Below are 20855 nucleotides of genomic sequence, written 5' to 3'. Positions count from 1 at the left end.
TGATAGTACGGTTTGAACTTCAAAATTAAATTTGTAAAAAAAATAAAGACCATCAGCTTCATTCAGCGTAATGTATTTAAATTCAATTAATTTTCTGCACAAGCTGAGCCTTCGTAAGTTTAACGCGCGCTCACTGATAAACCACTTGATGTTCACCTCACATAAGTTTCCGGCCGCCTCGTTGAATCTTAGATGCAACTGCTTTTAAACTCATGTTTCCGGAATGTAATTTTTTGCTGCTGTCAGAGAGGATTGACCGCTTTCATAAATCAGTAAGTTTTTATTTGTTACTCCTACCTGTCATTCAAAACTGGAAAGAATCCACATTATATGAGGCGGTCCTCCATCTACGTTCACCTTCTCTTATTTTTGATCTGCTCTTTTCCCCGCGTAAGGCCCTTTCAACCCGTCTATCTGCCTTTTTATTCACCTATGAAGGAACAATAAAGCTATTCCCTCTCTTTGATCTTCAACCTAAGTGATCTTTCAAAAATTGCGTTACGCCTTTGAGGGAAGGGGCACTGGAAAAAAAACACATTGTATCTACATAGAGTCCAGACTCTTAAAAACATTGACAAGAAAAAGGACTCTTGATTCAATCAGATTTAAGTTTCAATCAAAAGAAAATCCGCTCGAATTAAGAGGCTTGGTTCTTGATTTAAGCTTAAATCTGATTGAATCAAGAGTATTTTTTCTCGTCGATGTTTATAAGAGTCTGGACTCTAGATTCAATGTGCTTTTTTCCAGTGGGAGCTCTGGTCTAGTGCGTGGAGTGCGTAACAAGGGAAGAGGGAGGGTTTTAGAATCATATTGTGTTACGTCAAGCAAAAAAAAAAACGAAAAAAAAAGCACGAGCAAAAATTAACGATTCCTTAGAAATTTCTCAATGTTTTATGACTTAACACTTGTATTCGCCAAAAATTCCAATGTTCCAATGCTAAAGCGGAGTTTAAAGAACATGATGTATATTTTTTTTTTTCGGGGGAAGTCTACAATTCCGTTTTTCGGTGTGACGATCACGTCAATGATCGATAATTTATACATAGAGAGCTCCGAATCTACTATCTCTCAGCACACTACTGCAATAAGTATTTCCTAAAATGATTGAGATACGGTGCTTCCTCACAAACGTCATTCATACACTAGTACCTTAAATTAAGCATCATCCCATATGATTATTTTGTTCAAAACCAAAATTTAAAAGTTGAAAAATACGTGACAGTCATGCAAAGTGTCCATAAGTTCGGTCGATGTGTCGTTTAAGAATGTCCTAAGATATTTATGACAAAAAAAGATTGGAGTCAATTCGATTTTAGAAAACAAGAATGATTTTATAATCTGGGTGAGGGTAAAGTCACCATCCATGGTGGTGCGTCTGACACTAGACGTGCCAATTCATGATTAGCTTGAACCACTTTGAGAGGGTGAAACGCTTCGAACCAACTTTTTAACTAGGTAATTGAAATTACTATTGATACATTTCTCTGTCCCTCATTTCCATTTCATTTTGATCGAACAGTTTCTCCTGTGGAATAAAATATTTTACTTTTCATAAGGCCAATAATAGCACGTTAGATAACTAGTGCATTAATGTGTCTGAGATCTTTCTTGAGATTAAATTTGCATAGTCTGATACAAAATAATTTGGAGCGTTAAGCCATGAAATTCAAACATCGGCATTTTTTTTGTTTAAAAGTTCAATTTAAAACAAAAAATAAGAGTGCATAGTTGATTCACACACACGATGGCAATCTTGAGACAAGCATGTTTGAATTAAATACTTCTTTTTTGTTTAAAATTATGTTGCGCTGTATTTGAAGAGTTTTCAGGATGACAATATGAAGAATACTTATTTCTTTAAAACCCCAATTGGAACAAAATATTGCGAATTCTGTAGACGATCCGCATTTTGACCTCTTTCAACCCATCATCAAGTCCAATGTATCTGTTCCTCGTCTGATAGTAGTAAATAAAAACAAAATCATGAGAAAAAGAAAAGAACATTCTTTTGAGACATCATAGCGTAAGAATCTATGTTTTTCAACTCACGCACATTTCAAAAATTTGTAAAATGTTTATACCTTTCAGTTTATCTTGAACTAGGTTGGAATACGTTCAATAAGCGATGACTGAAATATATTCGGTGCTCATCACCGGTGCTAGCCGTGGAATTGGTTTAGAGTTTGTGAGACAGTTTCTTAGTGACAGCTCAGTCCAATGTCGTATAATCATTGCAGCTTGCAGATCTCCAGAGAACGCCGATGTAAGTACAATGTATTTTGAGCATTTAGTTAGCCACCAGAGTTTGCTGATTTACTACCGGAGAAAGCTCACATTGATGTCTTCAGAAAAGGGAGAAAAAGAATCCCAAAATTAAAAAGGCAGCGGAAAAAAACTAGACAAATTTCTAATCCTTTGTTTCTTAATCGGGAACTATGTGATTGACACTTACTTTTCTTTTTCGCCCGATGAATTTTTTCCTCGGTTGTCACTCTTACACAATGGCCATTTCGACTTCTGTAGAAGTCATCATCAGGTGCTTAAAACTAAGAACGAAAATAAAAAATAAAAACCGAAGCTAAAAAATTGACGTTAGATTCACGTATTATCTCCGGCGACGCGTCGCGATACTAGTCAGTGGGATATCTCGCCGGTGATCAGCTGACTGTGTTGCGGCACGAAGGAGGGCGGGGAGGGGGACGATCACTGGTGCCACCTGTTGCTCGATTTGTGAATTAAGTAGCTGTTCCTTAGGTGTTTTCATTATTTCGATTTGTTCTAATACATTTAATTTCCGGCCTTTTTGACATACTTTTTCTAGTTTCGAATAACAATTTCCCAGTTTATGGTCAGTGTCGATTATATGATCCCCAAACGATGACTGACCTCTCCTTTTTAGTATGGCACAGTCAACGTGTTCCTTCAGCCTTGTTGCCACACTCCTTCCTGTTTGGCCTATATATATTTTCCCACAGTTACATTCTATTTTGTACACTCCGCTTGCTTCCAATTTTCCACATTTCTCTTTTGTATTGATCAAAATTCTGCCCAAATTTCTCTGGTTGCCGTAGGTTACTTTTAAGCTTTTGTCCTTCTCTATTATTCCCTTCACTCTCTCTGATATTTTCTCGATATATGGTATTGAGATCCATTTTTCGGTCCCTTTTGTTTTTATTTTCCCATATATCATCCTGTCTCTTTTCTCTTGTTGTTTGCGATGTAGTAGATGAAAAATGTCACGTTTCTGATATCCGTTGTTAGTGGCAATGTTCAAGATAGTTGTTAACTCCCTCTCATATTCCTCCTTTTCAAGTGGTATAGTTGTTAGTCTGTTAAGCATGCTATGGAACCCTGCCATTTTCCCAACAGATAATAGTCACGAAGGCAGACAAATCTAACACTTTAATTTTCATGAATGAACAAGAGTACAGGGGAAAAATCGACATTTTTCTACAACAAACGGAGATCGAAGAACAACTGAAAGACCCAATACCGGTCACTCAGAAAAACCTGAAAAACCTATTGAATAAATCATGGCAGTTAACTCAATATCCCAAATCACTCGTCCAGATGAACCCCCTCCCTCCAAAACTCCAAGGATACCTAAAAATCCATAAAGTCACGGAAGAGTTGAGTATCAGAGATGTTCCGATAAGGCCAGTAGTATCAACATGCCAATCACCCACATATGATGTTGAGAAATTCCTAATTAAAACCTTTAGGAGACATGTCACATGGAAACCCCAATACGCAGTCAAAAACTCAGGGGAACTGGCCGAAAAACTTAAGAACATAGAGATTCCCCTGAATGCTAAATTGATCTCACTTGATGTGGATAACTTATACACAAATGTAGATGTAGAGGAAACCAATATGAGGATGAAAACCATTCTGAAGGACCGCTCATCCCTCTCAAAAGGTGAAATCATGGAATTCACAACGCTTTTAGAGTTCACCACTTCGAATAATTACTTCAAGTACAATGGGAAATTCTATAAGATGAATAAAGGGTTACCAATGGGAGGGCCTATAACCCCCATTATGGCCGACATTTTCATGGATAAATATGACCACAGAATATGTACATCCAATAAATGGGCCTCGAAAATTCTATGTTATTTCAGATATATGGATGATATTTTTGCAGTTTGGCTGGGCACTGATCGAGAACTGTCCATTTTTCATAATGAGATAAATGATTTACACCCCAATCTCAAATTCAAATTGGAAGTGGGTGCATGGGAAAACTCTGAATTTCCTGGACCTTACCATACGAGTAGAAAACAGAAAGATAAAGTTTGGAATTTATAGGAAACAATGCTTCACAGATGCAATAATACCTAATAACTCGTACCACCCCTGGCCCCAGAAAATGGCAGGGTTCCATAGCATGCTTAACAGACTAACAACTATACCATTTGAAAAGGAGGAATATGAGAGGGAGTTAACAACTATCTTGAACATTGCCACTAACAACGGATATCAGAAACGTGACATTTTTCATCTACTACATCGCAAACAACAAGAGAAAAGAGACAGGATGATATATGGGAAAATAAAAACAAAAGGGACCGAAAAATGGATCTCAATACCATATATCGAGAAAATATCAGAGAGAGTGAAGGGAATAATAGAGAAGGACAAAAGCTTAAAAGTAACCTACGGCAACCAGAGAAATTTGGGCAGAATTTTGATCAATACAAAAGAGAAATGTGGAAAATTGGAAGCAAGCGGAGTGTACAAAATAGAATGTAACTGTGGGAAAATATATATAGGCCAAACAGGAAGGAGTGTGGCAACAAGGCTGAAGGAACACGTTGACTGTGCCATACTAAAAAGGAGAGGTCAGTCATCGTTTGGGGATCATATAATCGACACTGACCATAAACTGGGAAATTGTTATTCGAAACTAGAAAAAGTATGTCAAAAAGGCCGGAAATTAAATGTATTAGAACAAATCGAAATAATGAAAACACCTAAGGAACAGCTACTTAATTCACAAATCGAGCAACAGGTGGCACCAGTGATCGTCCCCCTCCCCGCCCTCCTTCGTGCCGCAACACAGTCAGCTGATCACCGGCGAGATATCCCACTGACTAGTATCGCGACGCGTCGCCGGAGATAATACGTGAATCTAACGTCAATTTTTTAGCTTCGGTTTTTATTTTTTATTTTCGTTCTTAGTTTTAAGCACCTGATGATGACTTCTACAGAAGTCGAAATGGCCATTGTGTAAGAGTGACAACCGAGGAAAAAATTCATCGGGCGAAAAAGAAAAGTAAGTGTCAATCAATAGACAAATTTCCTTTTAAATTCTCGGTCGGGAAACACTTTTTTTTTAATCAAGAGTTAATTTTTGGGCTTAATCAAAGCATTTTTTCCTCATTTCTAGAGAGATACAGGTTAAGTAGAGAGAGAAAAAAAAATCGTGGCGGCAATTTCAAGATTTATTATGCTGAGCACTTTTTTTTGCTGTATGCTTACAAGTTGAGAAGTCTATGAAGAAATATGTTTCAGGAGGTCGCACTGAAAAAGAGGATAGCAAAATAACAGAAGTATGGTAAATTCTATCTGATTTTTGCTACAGTGAAACTGTGCAGTAACGATGACAAGACATATGGCGGCACTTACTATACTTCTGGTAAATACAATTAGAGTTACGGTATTTGCTACCATAAAGTAGGTTGCTGATTACCATACTCACATCACTGTACCCGAAACCATACTTTTTCTTTCAGTTCGGTCTATAAAAAAGGTCAGCGTATTTGGAGATTAATTTGTCAGGACGAAAAAGTAGAATTGTGAGGTGATAGAATGGCAAGGAGTACATAGCCTGGAAAAGCTATTGAAAGAGCTTTAAATAAACGGAAGTTCCTATAAATCGATAGCGCTCAACACTCACGAAAGTGCTGAACTTAGAGGAAAAATTTTCTGCGACTCTCATTGAAAATGGGGCGAGGAAGCATAAGAACTAATGAGTTTCTTATTTTTGAGATTTAGCTGTATTATCTAATGAAAAAATTGGAGAAACACAAAAAAGCCACTGATTTTGTCTCTGCTTAAAATTCAACTCAAAAATAAGCATTTAAAATTTATACCCTAATGTAGGAGTGTCCCGACCGTACGTGGAAGTCTACCTCCATAGCCACTTAAAATCCCCATGTTCCGATAGAGCTGGTTGTAATGGTTGCATGCTAAATGAATCACCATATTGATCCTAGGAATCCCAACATGAAATGGATTGCATTTTGCAAAAAGAAACCAAGAGAGCCAAATGCCCAATGTTGCCAGGATTAAACGACTGACGTTCTTTGAAAAAAATTACTGGAGTCATGAAAACGATTAAATTTAAAAAGGAAATCGTCTTAAATTCATACATTCCCTGGTAAAAATTGGCGATAGGAGCTGCGTTTCAAAATACCATAGGAATACTTATAGCCGACTGAAGAAGGCGATAGAAAATCATATAGGTGGCTGTAGGAAGTGGAAAAAATTATACAGCCGGGCTATAGTTCCTATCGCCGGGCTTTACACTTCATCGCCTGGCTGTTGCTTTTTCGCCATCGGCTATAAAAGGCTATAAGAAATTGTGTAGAAATTCGTGTGCTTTGCAAATCCTTAAGTTTGCACGGAATCACCGTAATATTTACAAAACGCACATTATATTTTCCTTTACTACATATTTTTTTTTCATCAATTAAAATGAGAATAATCCATACAGAGTGTGCAAACATTTCAAAGTCATGAGTTGAAAAACGCTGACTCCGTGAGATTAAATATTAGAGCCTAACACAAAGCGGAGCGGTAGCGCACTGGCGCCTACAAACCTAACAGGGATACTTCACGCATTGCGCAATGCGTGAAGTATCCCTGTTAGGTTTGTAGGCGCCAATGCGCGTTCAGCGCTGGCTGCCCGCCCGCCGCGCCGCAGCGTACCGCGGCGCTTCAAGCAACTATTTCACACCAGAGGTATTGCACGGTATCATACGAAATTGAAGGCGCTCCAACATAATAGGAATGGCAGGCATCCTTCAGAAGTACGGAGCTTTCCTCGCAAAATAAATCAAGACACTACGGCCCAAAAAGAGAGCGGTAGTCCAAAAACTCACTAAGTCCTAGCATTTGTAATTAGCAACGTTTAGCATACACTTTATCGCCAGGCTGTTGCTTAATCGCCATCGGCTATAAAAGGCTATAAGAAATTGTGTTGCCGGCTATAGAAGCTATTGGAAATCTTACAGCCGGATGTAGGTCTATGGTATTTTGGAACACAGATTCTACTGCCAATTTTTACCAGGGTTATTGGGAGTTAAAATAAAATTCGTTTAGGTGATCCGTTATATTTGCAAGAAGAAAAAAGTTGCACAATATTAGCGACATTGGAATGATCATGGTTCCTTTTTTCAAAATGCAATCCAAATGGCAACCCTGTCAATTGACTGGATGTGGAAATATAGTCTGATATGAAATCAGAGTGCTCCTGTTGCTGCGTCTACGCTCTTATTCAGAAGAGATATTCTTAGCTTGAGAGTTAATTTGAGAAAAAACAAGTGGCGCTATTTCATATTGCTGGCGTTTCACATAATATTTTACTGGAAATTTCTTTAAAAAACTTACATTTTATTAGGAAACTTAGACCGAAGCTTTTCGAAGTGTTTCGCTTCGAAAAGCTTCGGACTAAGTTTGTTAATAAAATGTAAGTTTTGTAAAGAAATTTTACATTATTTCTAGCACTCGGCTACACTCCAAATCCCAATATATTCAGTGCTTCTACCTTCAGACATTGCATTACAATGTTCGCTGATTTTAATATTTTACATGTTTCATTTTATTTTATTCCCCTAAAGAGGGCTGTCATTCGTTCGGCAGTATCTTAATCACTTATTAATTTTTCAGGCTTTGCAAGAATTGAAAAATTCAAGTTCAAAAATACACATCCTAAAACTAGGTAAGATGGTATATACTTTTCATCATCCATGTTCTTTCTTATGTTATGTTTTTTATATTTCTATAATTGGATCGAGATCAACAGATTTACCTTAAGTCACATTTTGGAAAATAATGAACTAGGAATTGTAATGAATTGACGGGTCACGAAGGTGTGTTCTCAAACCCACTAACCGATGTTTTAAGTAATACGTCTATGGGTGATTCACCTTAGGTTAATGATCATTTTTCATTTTATATTTTCTCCCTTCCTTTTGAGGAGCGAAGTATAATACACATAAGTATGAAAATGAGCCTTCTCAATGCAGCAATGTATTGTGGGTAAAAGATCGTAGTTTGTTGGTCCACATCGAAATTACGAAGAATCATTGGGGTTGTTGATGACCTCAAATCACACGATTGACCATTCAAAAGAGGAAAGTATCATTCGGAATGTGTGAGTAAATTCGTTGTGTGACCGCGTCACAAGAACCAAACAGATATACATTCATCTTTAAACGCACGAGTACCCTCTTTTCCGTTTTCATTGAGGTTTGCGGATCAAAGTGCGCTTTGACTTTAAGCAACTATTTGAGCTCCCCCGAGATCAGATTGCATACTCTACGAAATGAAGGAACTTGGGTATCGCGTTGCGGTAATCTGAAGAGAAGTGTTCAATGGATCCAAAGCCAGGGTAAGAATGATTATAGAACGAAGTGAAATGCATTCTCATCAAAATTTCATGAAAATCGGTTGAACTTCTTGTTTGGGCCCATCAAAATCACCCCATAAATAAAAAAATAGTTCAAGAAAAACTAATCTATGGATGCTAACTGACCTCTTGCTCTCCCCCCTCTCTCTCCCCCCTCATTCAGTTTCATGTGGAGCTATGCAAAGTCAATGTAGGATCCGTGGTTATTGGGTCAGAAGGTGAACATTGAAACCATTTCGAAGTGACGGTGTTCAATGATGAAAGTTCCAGGCGGGTCCTGATTTTCGACGCTGCATATATCACTGCTGATCGCCCGACCCCCCCCCCCCCCCCCCCAAACTCTCTCCCGCATCCCGATTCCCTCCAGACTCTGAGAAAAAATAAAAAATTAGCAACGTCCCAGTCATCATGACCAAGAATGTTGTAAGTGTCTAGCGTCTAGCTAACAGGCAGACCAGTGAGAAAACAGAAACTAGGTTCATAGAAAACAGAGATAACCGTCATTTGGAGAATACGACATAAAAACTCGTCATAAAATGGAGTTCCTTCACAATCAATTTTAAAAAAAAGGAGGAACAATGAAAATGACCCACACTGGCTGGAAGAACGTCAATTTCGGATTCGAGGATGCGTAGTTTCCTCCTAAGAAACATTGGGATACACAGAAAATCACACCCGCAAATCATTTTTTTGTTTCAGACGTGAACCAGTTTGAAACATATGACCACTTTGCAACTGAAGTTGCCGAAATTGTGGGAAATAAAGGGTTGACTCTGCTGATCAATAACGCAGGAGTCGCAACATCACTATCAAACAAATTAGCCGATATCACACCGGAAAAATTCATCTCTGTCCTCAAGACCAATAGCGTAGCTCCGGTGTTAGTAACAAAGGTAAAAACAGACTTACTGATCATCGGTGGTATAAGTTTTCACCATCTAAAGGGAATCACTTTTTTATTCCCGCATGTTTCTAATTGAGTATTAAGCCCATTAATTGTTATGGATGTTTTAATTTATGAATGATTCAATATCAGCGATGATTTAACGACAACTTTGACCTAAAAATTTGAATTACAGAAAAAAAATCACCGTCTCTTGCTCTGAAATAAATATCAAAAATAATCGACGATGAGACGCGCACTCTCTATTGAATCATCATAATATTAATTCGATCATGAGGAACAAATTTTTTTTATTTCTAATGATGTGAACTGAGTTACCTCATTACTTCAGTCATAGTATTTGACTGGATTTCTGACTTCAGTTTAAGTTGGCTTGGCGAGTTTTTATCTTTTCGTATGTAACAGAATTATGAACCATCATTGATCGTAAGCCTAAGTTCCATAGGTTTGCCCAACACCTATCATTGTCGTCATCAAAATCTTATATTTGCGATGTCCCTAGTGTCAGAGAAGCACATACCAAGTGTGACCTGACAGCCTCAGAAACGATCGATCTATCCAACAATCACGAAGTTATGTAAGGCTTTGCGCAGAGCTTGCTCTCCCGCTCTCACATGTCTCCCAGGCTACCTATTAAAACGTGTGTCAAGCGAAACCTCAAGTCACTTCAAAGTTGCTATTCGCTAGGTAGCACTGATGATGAAGTAGGTAACAGAGTGAACCCTATGAAATAAATGAGAGTACTGCGGTAAAGCTCAACACCACAATTAATGAGAGCACCACTAATGACATCGAGGTCCCCTTGTCAGGTGAGAATATTATTTCTCCTGATAATCCCTCTGATGATAAGCAAAGTCTGAAATTCAACTTAACCACTGAAATAAAAAATGTGCGTTCCGAAGTCTCCACCCTCACCGAGCGAGAATTCACCTACCAACATCAGTGATGTTTGTTCAGATCATGACGATGATGGTGTTGGCAAGAGGAATGAAGGAGATAATGTAATGAGACCACTAGTAACCACGCCGCAAGACTAGATGATATTGACAGTGTTTCTGTTGAATCCCTAGACCCCCAAGAGAAGCACATTATGAAACGCTGTTCGTCTTGACACCCTTTTTCTTCCGCGCGCGGAATTTTTTCTAGTGCGCGGAAAAAAACCCGTTTTCCTTTGAAAATCTCCAAATTTCCGGATTCCGCGCCGGTTTTCGAAATACTTGCGCCGAACGTGTCAAAACTCTTTTTGTCTGTTTCGACCGCCATCGAGCCGGGCTCAACCTGCCACTGCGCTCTTACACTCGCGGCTGCGCGCCTATCCCCGCGGCAGCGCTCCCCCCACAACCCGCGCGGCCCACCTCGCGGCGTTGTCTCCGCTCACCGCTAGATAGCGCCCGCGTACCGGTTTTGGACCGTTCCGCCATGCTCGCCCGTCGTCTGATTTTGGCGGCAACTCTCCACTGCTACAAATCTTACTATTTCCTGTGAGACACGTCCCAACAGCCGCACACCTGGCGACTGACCCTCGTCCTCCAAGCTTTATTTATCTGTCGCTCTACTGTCAGGTAACGGCGTCTGACAGTTCCCACTTGCCAAGCTCCTGCTGATGGGAAGCCGTCCTCCGTGATGCCTCCCAGCTGTCGCTCTCCTGTCGTGTGAATTCGTCCTCGAGTTAGGTTTACCTACAGCGGCTCGCCACCGCCAGCTGTAACCTCCGTGGCCCACCCGAAATTTGAAGGCGTTATCGACCTCACTGCGTGAATAACCAGCTCTGCTTGCTTCACGCGGCGATAATTTCGGTCCGCTCAGGTCAGATCAGCCTGTGACTGCGGCTCTTCTCACCTTTCGTGTGGTCCTGCCGTCGTGGGCTTCACTCATTGAAGTCCCCGTCACCGGGTGGATCCCGAGTGATCGCTTGGGGCTACATTTGGAAGAGTGAACATCCCGAGGGCTATTCTCTCGCGGCAGCACGGGTCGGTCGAAGACTCTATCGAGCCGCGTCATGGGCCGCCCTGTTCCGCGTCTACGAGCCCATCGCCCCCCCCCCCCCCCCCCTTTGAAACAACTCAACAGGCCAACGCTCCCCCCCCCCTTTAGCTCCCGCTGATCAGTATGACAGCAGAAGTTATTCTGTGAATGTGGGATCTATTGTTATCGATACTCTAATTTGGTCGTCTGTAGCCAAGGATGGGAGACTCATTCGCCGCTCTTACGGCATAGGCTTGACTGAAGTGTTCAATAAGTTAAAACCAGACTGTGTTCTCCACATGGAAAGGAAGTATGATGCCTCCCCTGCAAAAGCTAAAGTAGGAGATTTTTATGTGATTTGTGCTCGCTGCGGCCATGAAACGTATAAACCATATGAACTGATTGTTTCTACGAGGCCCGGTAATCCTAATTATTGTTTGCAAGTTTACACTGATAACAACCCCAAGCGTAATGGTCCTGAACCTGTAACAAGGTATCTTAATGGACCAATCAGTCAGAAGCTTATGAGTTGTTGACTAGGGTGAATTCTACTCAGTACAATGTCAAAGTAACAAATGAAGCAAATCGTGATGCACTTAAAGCTGGAAACGCTCAAGACATTAAATCAGATTCTGTTCGGTGGCAAGTCAGACAAGAAGCGAAGGCTCTCAATAACTTGGATCTCAATCCATTCATTGATCTTGTCAAAATGTGTCAGAAGCAGGCTCGCGACCCTGCACTGAGAAAAAACTATGGTTTATAAACCTATTAGAGGTAAAAATGGAACACCTATAATAGTCGTAAATAAACTAATGATTCTCGGTCTGTGAACCATACTAAGGTCTCTGTACCTAATTAAGGTACCCCGTACCATAACTAAGGTATATGTGCTATTATTATATGTAGAGGTACTACTATTAGTGGTGTTCCATATTTACCTCTAATAGGTTTATAAGCCATAGTTTTTTCTCAGTGTGCTACGCAGTATGTGCAGTTTGTGGGCTATCCTCTCTGCGTGATGATTTGGAGCATCGAGAGATTGGAAGTCTACAAGTTTGCTAGAAAACTTTGTCCCAAGGGTAAACTTGTGTTGAACATGGATAGTACGAGGAGTATACTGTCCGTAAAATTCTCCCTCTAGACAAATATGTTTTGTATGACACAATCGTCTTCAAGTATCCACCACCAGGGAGGGATACCCCCTACTACCTTCCTCTTACTGAATTCATCAGCTTTGCCCAGGTAAAGTCTGGGTGTTGGGCCCAATTGCCCTAGAGTATTGGGTGAAGGCTCTCAAAATGTTTGCGGTTTGCATCGAAAAATGGTGTTTCCTTTGAAGGGCAACATCCAGTAATAGATTATTCTTTTGCTGAAATGAATGCAATAGTCGAAGCTTTGCTCGAAATGAATATGTTTATCTACTTACAAATTCTCTACAGACTTGTTAGTGGCTCTGAGCCGGAGGCCTGGTGCGCCTCCACATAGAAAAGCTATATTTTCATTCACATTTGTTGTTCTCATTATTCCGAAATAATCGGTGATAAATTTTTTACTTTTTATAAAAAGACTTGTACCTAGCCCAAGTGCTTCATCAAACTCTGATGAATTGCCCTCCAAATCGTCTACAAAGTCCCGCAAAATATTGCCACCTAAAACGACAAAAGAACTACCCGTCACCATTGTATCCATCAAAGATTTCGAAGATGTATTCATTCAAAACTATTCTCAAGTGAAGCTGACTGAAAATGAGTATTGTCATGTTGGACGTGTTGTACTTGAAATATTTTGTTTACTCGTCAATACCCATTCTTATCCTGATATCACAATGATCTTCAGGAATTTATTCTGCCTACTTCTTTCAAAGGCTGCATCAGCAGCTCCAATCAGGAAGGCCGAAATATTTTTCGTTGAGCGAGTGAGTGAAGCCAAAAACCATGGTGTCGACATTGAGACAGTCATGAAAGAAGCACAACAACCATCCAAGGCAGATGAAGAAAATCCAAGTATTCCGCTGAATGTTCCGCTTGATGCCTGGGGCCTTTCGGATGGACCAGGCTAGTGTACGGTATTGATCCTGTGTTGTAGCGTGTGTGTGTGAGAATAAAGTAGTTTTTGGAGTTTACGTTTAATTTGGCGTTTTCCCTGGAGGAGTCCCCTGAGCTACGCCGTTTGAGCTGTGTCGCCCCCCCCCCCCCCTTCCAAGCGACCCATTACATTACCATGCCCACAGTTCAGTATAGTTCGAATCCTTTCTTTAACGATATTAAAGCTATTTTTATGGAGATTGCAAAGCCGAAAGTTTATCTTAAATACGAATGAGTCAGATTTGAACCCATTTTATAACCCCTGTTTGGCTCTCGCTCTCAGTGTTCTAATTTAGTATGTTCATACTCTGCCTCTTTGGTCGGGGTCAGGGCTACTTGTCCCTTATTCAATGAGATTTTCCAACGGGGTGACCGAAAATTTTTTCCGCCTTGTCAAACTACTTCTCACTCTGTGGGGAGACGATTATTCGTCCCAATCGCTTTGTCATGATGGTATAACATCATGTAACAGCACAGTGCACATTAGTCTCTCGTAACGTTCCTAGAAAGCGGTTAACAGGTCGAAGGGGGCGCAGTTTAAAATTAGCTACTGAGGATCCAGAAAAAGTAGGAAAAACTTCAAAAGGAAAGAGTGATGAAACAAACACGGAAAAAACGAGCTTAGGGTTGGGACCTACATGTTAGTGCTGGACACTAACGAGGGTTAGGTCAAATGGAGCCACCAAGTCAGAGAAGTGCTGGGCACTAAACAGCTCGAGGCTGGGTCACTAAGGAAGAAGTAGTGTCAAGCCCTAAAGTGACTTTGGAGCGAGCGTAAAATATGAAACGCCTCCGCCTGGGATCGAACTCGGGTTGCGCCGGTGGAAGACCAGCGCGTTACCACCAGGCTATGGTGGCTCCGGCGGCTCAAGGGTGAATTTACACCTGTTAAGCGCAACTACGTCTCGCGGCATCTGATTAGCACTACTCATGTTCAGTGCCCACCTGTACTGCCTTCCGGTGTTGAGCTGTACAGCGCTTAGACGCCAGCCCCTCAACTACTCCCCACTAAACGGCCAGTAGTGCTCAACACTAGTCTTGTTTTTTCCGTGAATCGTTTCACAAAAATAAATGATGTTGAACTTCCTAATGATGGATCAGTCCTAGACAAACACGTAGTTCCTTCCGATATCATTCTTTCAAAAACTCAAACTGAAAGTCCAGGAAGGATACTTGCGGAAAAAGGTCCTCTCCTCCTCTCGTTCCCTGCGGAAGCGAGAGTACACGCACATGGTCCCTGTTGCTCTGAAACGTTTGAAAGTTATCCCAAAAATCTAAAGTTGAATAGTCCTGCTAACGCCAGTAAAGCCTCTGTGCTTACAGAAAAAGTACATTTCGTCATTACGGACACGGAAAAAACAAGACTAGTGTTGAGCACTACTGGCCGTTTAGTGGGGAGTAGTTGAGGGCTGGCGTCTAAGCGCTGTACAGCTCAACACCGGAAGGCAGTGCAGGTGGGCACTGAACATGAGTAGTGCTAATCAGATGCCGCGAGACGTAGTTGCGCTTAACAGGTGTAAATTCACCCATGAGACGTCGGAGTCACGATAGCCTGGTGGTAACGCGCTGGTCTTCCACCGGCGCAACCCGAGTTCGATCCCAGGCGGAGACGATTCATATTTTACGCTCGCTTCAAAGTCACTTTAGGGCTTGACACTACTTCTTCCTTAGTGACCCAGCCTCGAGCTGTTTAGTGCCCAGCACTCCTCTGACTTGCTGGCTCCATTTGACCTAACCCTCGTTAGTGCCCAGCACTAACATGTAGGTCCCAACCCTAAACTCGTTTTTTCCGTGGAGGAAAGCACAAGTATTACAAGTAAGCCTATTAATGAGAAGGTAGAATCCACGGGAAGAGTATCATTCACTCCTGTTGGTAAGGAAGACTCCTCAATTTTAGAAGAACCGAGCCATCCAATAACTCCTACAGCAACTGCTAAACTCGATATTGATCCACTTAAAATTGTTGTTTCCACTGAATTACCATCAGATCCGATCAAAGAAGCAAACAGCGTGCGTATCTACCCATTCAATCATGGAGGAGGAAAAAGATCTCTCGCTTCATGAAGGGAGAGCCACACCTGAGAGTACCTACATATTTCTTATTTTTCATTCCAATGACCGAGATTCTCTTTCTTTTTATGCAGGCGCTCTATCCACTCTTGAAACAAGCTGCTCAGGTTCAATCAAAAAATATCGACGGTACGTATCTGAATGCATATTACTTACGGTAGAAAAAAAGTCAAGTTATTTTGGAATCCACCTCCTTACACGATTCTTGTAGATATGCAGCAAGCAATTAGCAGTTACCGACAGTTTGGATGATACCGAATTGGTCCCCATACGTCCGAGTTGGCCCCGGTTTCAATTTATCCAATCGTCCACCTCCAGCCGAATTGCTCCCCGCTTGTTTATTGGCAATTAAACGACGATGAATGCGCGGTGGCAACGCTGCATCTGCTGAGCCTGCTTCATCGGGAGGCGCTCTTGAGATCTTATTCGTTTACGAAAAAATTTAGGGGCAGCCAAACTTAGTTGATTCCCTACTTTACCGAAAAATGCACCTGAAGTGCACGAGAAACTAATTAATTTAAGACGAATAGGAATAAGGATTTTTTTTCTCACAAGGACCCAGTCAACAATATTTTGATGTTCACATGTGATACAAACCTTCTAGCGTTGAAAAATGCTGACGAGATACATGTTGATGTAACTTTTAAAAGCTGCCCTAAATTTTTCTACCGAATGTTTTCTATTTTTATCAATTTTATGTCACTGTATATCCATTTAGTTTTTTGCATTTTGCCGAACAAAGAAGCAAAAAATTATTCGTTGGTGTTATCGAAACTGAAGGAATTTATCCCAAATGTTTCCGTTGCTTACGTCGGCTGTGAAGCAGCTACCCATAGGGCTATTCGACATTCATGTCCTGCGGGCCGATTATTAAAATTTATAGACAAAGCCATAGAGAAAGAAGACATAAGGAGTATAGAACGATCCTATTGGTTGAAACGGGTAGTTCTTATAGACTAAGGGGGTAAATGATGGACTAATTATCGGGTCTCTCGAGTGTTGCTGTAAGTTAGTCTATTACCAACGTCCTCCGTCCATCGGAACCACCCGCTTCCACCAATAGGATCCCTCCATATCCTAATTGTCTTCTTTGTCTATTGCTTTTTTTATCAATTTCAATAATCAGCCCGCTGAGGTGAATATTCGCGGTTGCCGCCTCCAGCTAACGCAATCATGGTGGAGGAAATTACAAAATGTAGGATTGTCGACTGAATTTAAAAATAAAGAGTCTGAAGTAGGAGCAGTGTTAAAACATTTTCTCGCTTTGCCCCTTCTCTCCCCCAGCGAAATTGAAGATTCCTTTGGCGAAGATTTAATGGCAATGAAACCACTTGAAAGTAAAAGCTTGGACACATTTTTTTATTATGTCCTGCAAACTTATATTGTGCATGATGCCGACTTCCCTTCTTCCAGGTGGGCATCTTTTTCGTTCACTGATGACCGAACAACTGACTGGTATGAATCATTTCACGCGAAATTTAATGCTTAAATACGCCTGTGTAAAATGAGATGGAAAATGTGCTGGAACATGCAGCGTTGCCAATTTCAATTGACGCGGATTCTGATTACAAACGGGGACCAACTCGGCTATACGCTATAAAACCGGGACGGGGACCAACTCGGCTATACGTTTGACAGTTTGCATATCACTAATGGACGATTAAAAAATCATAAATTCAGAAAAATGGAACAGGATTATAGCTTAAGTTATCCTTCCTTTCAAGTGATTTGACACTTCTTCCTTAGAAAAACGTGTAGGTAACAGGCACACTCCAGGAGAGTGTGTGGTGGAGTCCTTGACTCCGGATGTCTTTGAATCGGACGGGTAACTGAACTAGCTCCGTGATAAAGCGTAGAGTATCGAAAAAGTTGAAGGCGCTTCACGCGGAGATAGTGCCCTGGTAAACCATTACCTATTTGTATGATTTAATTGGATATATTTTTGGTAGAAAAATTAATGTGCTTTAAATAAAAGCATTGAGCAAATAAACTTATTTAAAGGAATTGCAGCTGTGTTTCGAAGGAGAACAAGCTAAACTTTTACTTTTCCATGAAAGGGTGATAATGATTTATTCATCTTGAGACATACCTTTTTACTGACATGACCTATTGACTACTTGCGTTCCAATGCTTTTCATTGCAGGTTTTAGTGTAAAACGGGCGGCAGTGATCAATATTTCTTCAGTAGCGGGGTCAATTTCAAGAAATATAGGAAATTATAAGTGTTGGTGCTACAGGGAGAGCAAGGTAAGTTTCTTCCAATTAAAAAGAAAAAAGAAAAAAAAGAAAGGAATTTCAGAACAAAAAAGCTGTGAGGTCGGAAAAAACGATTGTACTGAATTATAATCAAGAATATTTGCAGGACGTCTATCCGCTGTCATGCAAAGATCTTTTTGACACCATAATTAAAAGGCTGCAGCGGTTACGATGTCATTAGGAAATCGGTCAGAAAGGTTTCGTAAATGCCAAAATTGGCATGTTATTATAATCAGAAGAGGACGAACATTTGCTTTCAAACCATCCACTTAGCTTTAGCATCAATCCCTATTTTGTACTCGCAGAAGCTAAAAAATAAGCTCTTTTTAGCAAAAAGGTTTCACATTAAAACGAACGACCTGCATTTACCCCATACGTACAATTAAATTCATGTATAGTATTTGATCATAGCAACAAATTCATCAGAAATTCAAAAATTGGATTTTACAATTTCCAAAATGAATCAATGAAACAACCTAACCAACACGTTGATAATCGTTAGATTACACATGTTAGAATTCAGTCAAACATGACTTAAATGAGTCTGTGATTACAAATTGTGTGCATTATTACTTTCAGCATGTTTCTCTTTTTTAGGCTGCCTTGAATATGAGCACTAAATCTTTGGCTATTGAGCTGGGAAAAGACGGCATTCTGGTAGAAAGTTTTCATCCAGGTTTTGTTGACACTGACATGACCAGCAGCATCAAAGAAGGAGGACAACATCAAAAAATAAGTGCTTTCGACAGCGTAAAAGGGATGATTACCGTTATGCTTCGGCTTAGCGAGAAAAACAAGGAAGGTTTCTACGACTATAATGGTGAAATCATTACCTTTTAGAGTGAACAAAGGGGCAATCCATAAAAAAAACGCGACACAAAGGTTACGTTCCATTATTGATTTACTTAACTTTGCCGAACAAACTCACCCCCACTCCCGACTTCCGCATTCGGTGTTTTATGGAGGGTTTTTAAAGTACAAAGTCTGGTAAAACCATAATATAAAAATATCAGGCTATTACTGATCTCAGCATTTGTTAGCTACTGTTGATAACGAGAAAATGATAAAATTCAAAAATAAAAAACGAAGAAAGAACCAATGATTCTGCCTCGAATTTATTGAAATAGACGCTTTTGCCACCTCAAACGCACAAAGAGTAGTATGACTGATACTGTGACACACTAGTGCAGCAGGTGGGTGAAACAGGTGTCCTCAGTTGGGTTTCGGTCGGATTGGCAACGTAAGTAACTACATGACTAAGGGTATAGTATTACGAAAAAATGAAGGCGCTTTCTGTCGAGACCATTTAAGGTATTATACGCATGAAACCTCGATTATACCATTCACCGCTGACTGCGTTTCACAATCATCCTGACTATTCCGCCTTAAATGTCTCACTTAAACAATGCAACCGAATTGAAAGCAGTTATAGTTGCTGTCAGGAGCAGGTTAGTCAAGTCTGTTTTTTCTAAAGGCACAATATTGATATAGACGAATGTCACTATAGTGACATTCGTAAATGGAATGTCCCACAGAAATCTGATTGCAAAGCCACTCACATTATATCTTGTGGTATGGTTGGTTGGCAGATACGTTCATTTGGTGCTTTTAACATTTGAGCCTTTGACACTTTGGAGGGTACATCAAAATTGATGTGTAGTATACAGAAATTACAAAATTAAAAAGTAGGGGTCACAAAGGGGTAGTACACCAAATTAAAAGTTAGGACGAGGAAAGAATACATTACATTAGGGGATTAATTCGTCTGAAAAGGAGAGGGATTTCATGAAAAATTTTTGAATACGTCTACAGTAAAGAAAGGACTCTAGTTTCAATATCAGATGAGTTGGACATATAAAAGCGTTCTTTAGAAGTGTGGCAATGTCAGTTACATCACAGAATGTTATTACAACATGAATAAAGATTACGGACAGTTTGCATCAAAAGTGATGACTTCAAACAACACACGATTATCTACTCTTTGGATAGTAATATATTTTCAAAGAAATTTTAAAGAAGATTATATAATTCACTGCCAACATAAAACTCATCAAAGTGATGTATTATTTCTTTATATATTTTTTTCGGAAATGTTACTAATGGTAGTGGTAAGAGGTGTGTTTTTACGTTTTGTAATAAGTATTTTGTCTGTAAAATACTACTTGCTATGACTTTTTTACCAGCTTGTTTGCGCTCGGGCCGCCGTCGTTCGTCGGAGCGCCTTCAACGGTTTAATTAGACTACAATCGGTGCATCCCACGCCATGCATTTTGTCGACATTCTGGAGCCCGTACACCGACCATTGAAGAAATTCGCGGATCGTCAGATCACAAAAAATGAGCATGGGGGCGGGGGGGGGGGTGTGGGTGTGTTCCTCGCCTCTCTAGGTTCCGTTCTCGAGAAAATATGTGGAACTTAATTTACAGAACCATCCTAAAAACCATATAATAGGTTTGTAAATTGGGCAGGATGGATCATACTGTTGAAAAATATTTAATTTGGTAAACATGATTAGTACCATATTGATACCATAATGCTCATATTGATAATTAGAATATGCAGATACCAACTTTACATCAACTCTTCATCATGATGGTTAAACAGTCCACATTGATATCAACATTTTACAAGAACATTTGCAATGTTGTTAACAACAATTTTTTTTATCATGTTTCCAAAACATTGGTAATTACTCTATTCGTAACATGTTGGTATCATGTTGGTCTTTCACATCAAGTTTATATCACGTAGATACCATGTTGACATCATGTTGTTACTAACATGGGCGTCAACAGACCATGTTGGTAACAGCTCGGTCTCGGCATGATATCAACATGGCCATTTTTAGCAGGACACCTATAAAGTTGACTAATTATGACTTGTTCCCTGCAATAATAAGCTTCGCATTGACATATTTCAATCACTAGCGCATGGCCGT

The 20855-nt window shown here is 40.2% G+C and overlaps 1 protein-coding gene across 1 annotated transcript; it reads left to right on the top strand.

Annotated features, from left to right (window-relative positions):
• The first annotated feature begins 139 nt into the window (after positions 1-139).
• On the top strand, positions 140-19433 carry LOC109037908 (C-signal). Its single transcript, XM_019052766.2, has 7 exons — positions 140-272; positions 2089-2263; positions 7897-7948; positions 9338-9531; positions 15736-15790; positions 17805-17908; positions 18515-19433. The coding sequence occupies exons 2-7, from the start codon at positions 2126-2128 to the stop codon at positions 18755-18757; spliced, it is 786 nt and encodes a 261-aa protein (XP_018908311.2). The 5' UTR covers positions 140-272; positions 2089-2125; the 3' UTR covers positions 18758-19433.
• The last annotated feature ends 1422 nt before the right edge of the window (positions 19434-20855 follow it).

The sequence above is a fragment of the Bemisia tabaci genome, chromosome 4 (assembly GCF_918797505.1).
Source record: "Bemisia tabaci chromosome 4, PGI_BMITA_v3".
NCBI lineage: Eukaryota > Metazoa > Arthropoda > Insecta > Hemiptera > Aleyrodidae > Bemisia > Bemisia tabaci.
Note: the sequence above shows the minus strand (reverse complement) of the source record. Positions and strands in the feature narration are given on the sequence as shown.

Bases quoted from the DNA above. Each gene is read 5' to 3' on its own strand.
- LOC109037908 (XM_019052766.2), top strand. From the start codon at position 2,126: ATGACTGAAATATATTCGGTGCTCATCACCGGTGCTAGCCGTGGAATT. The intron at 9,532-15,735 runs GTAAAAACAGAC...CTTTTTATGCAG, and splicing joins CTCCGGTGTTAGTAACAAAG to GCGCTCTATCCACTCTTGAA. The intron at 15,791-17,804 runs GTACGTATCTGA...TTTTCATTGCAG, and splicing joins TCAATCAAAAAATATCGACG to GTTTTAGTGTAAAACGGGCG.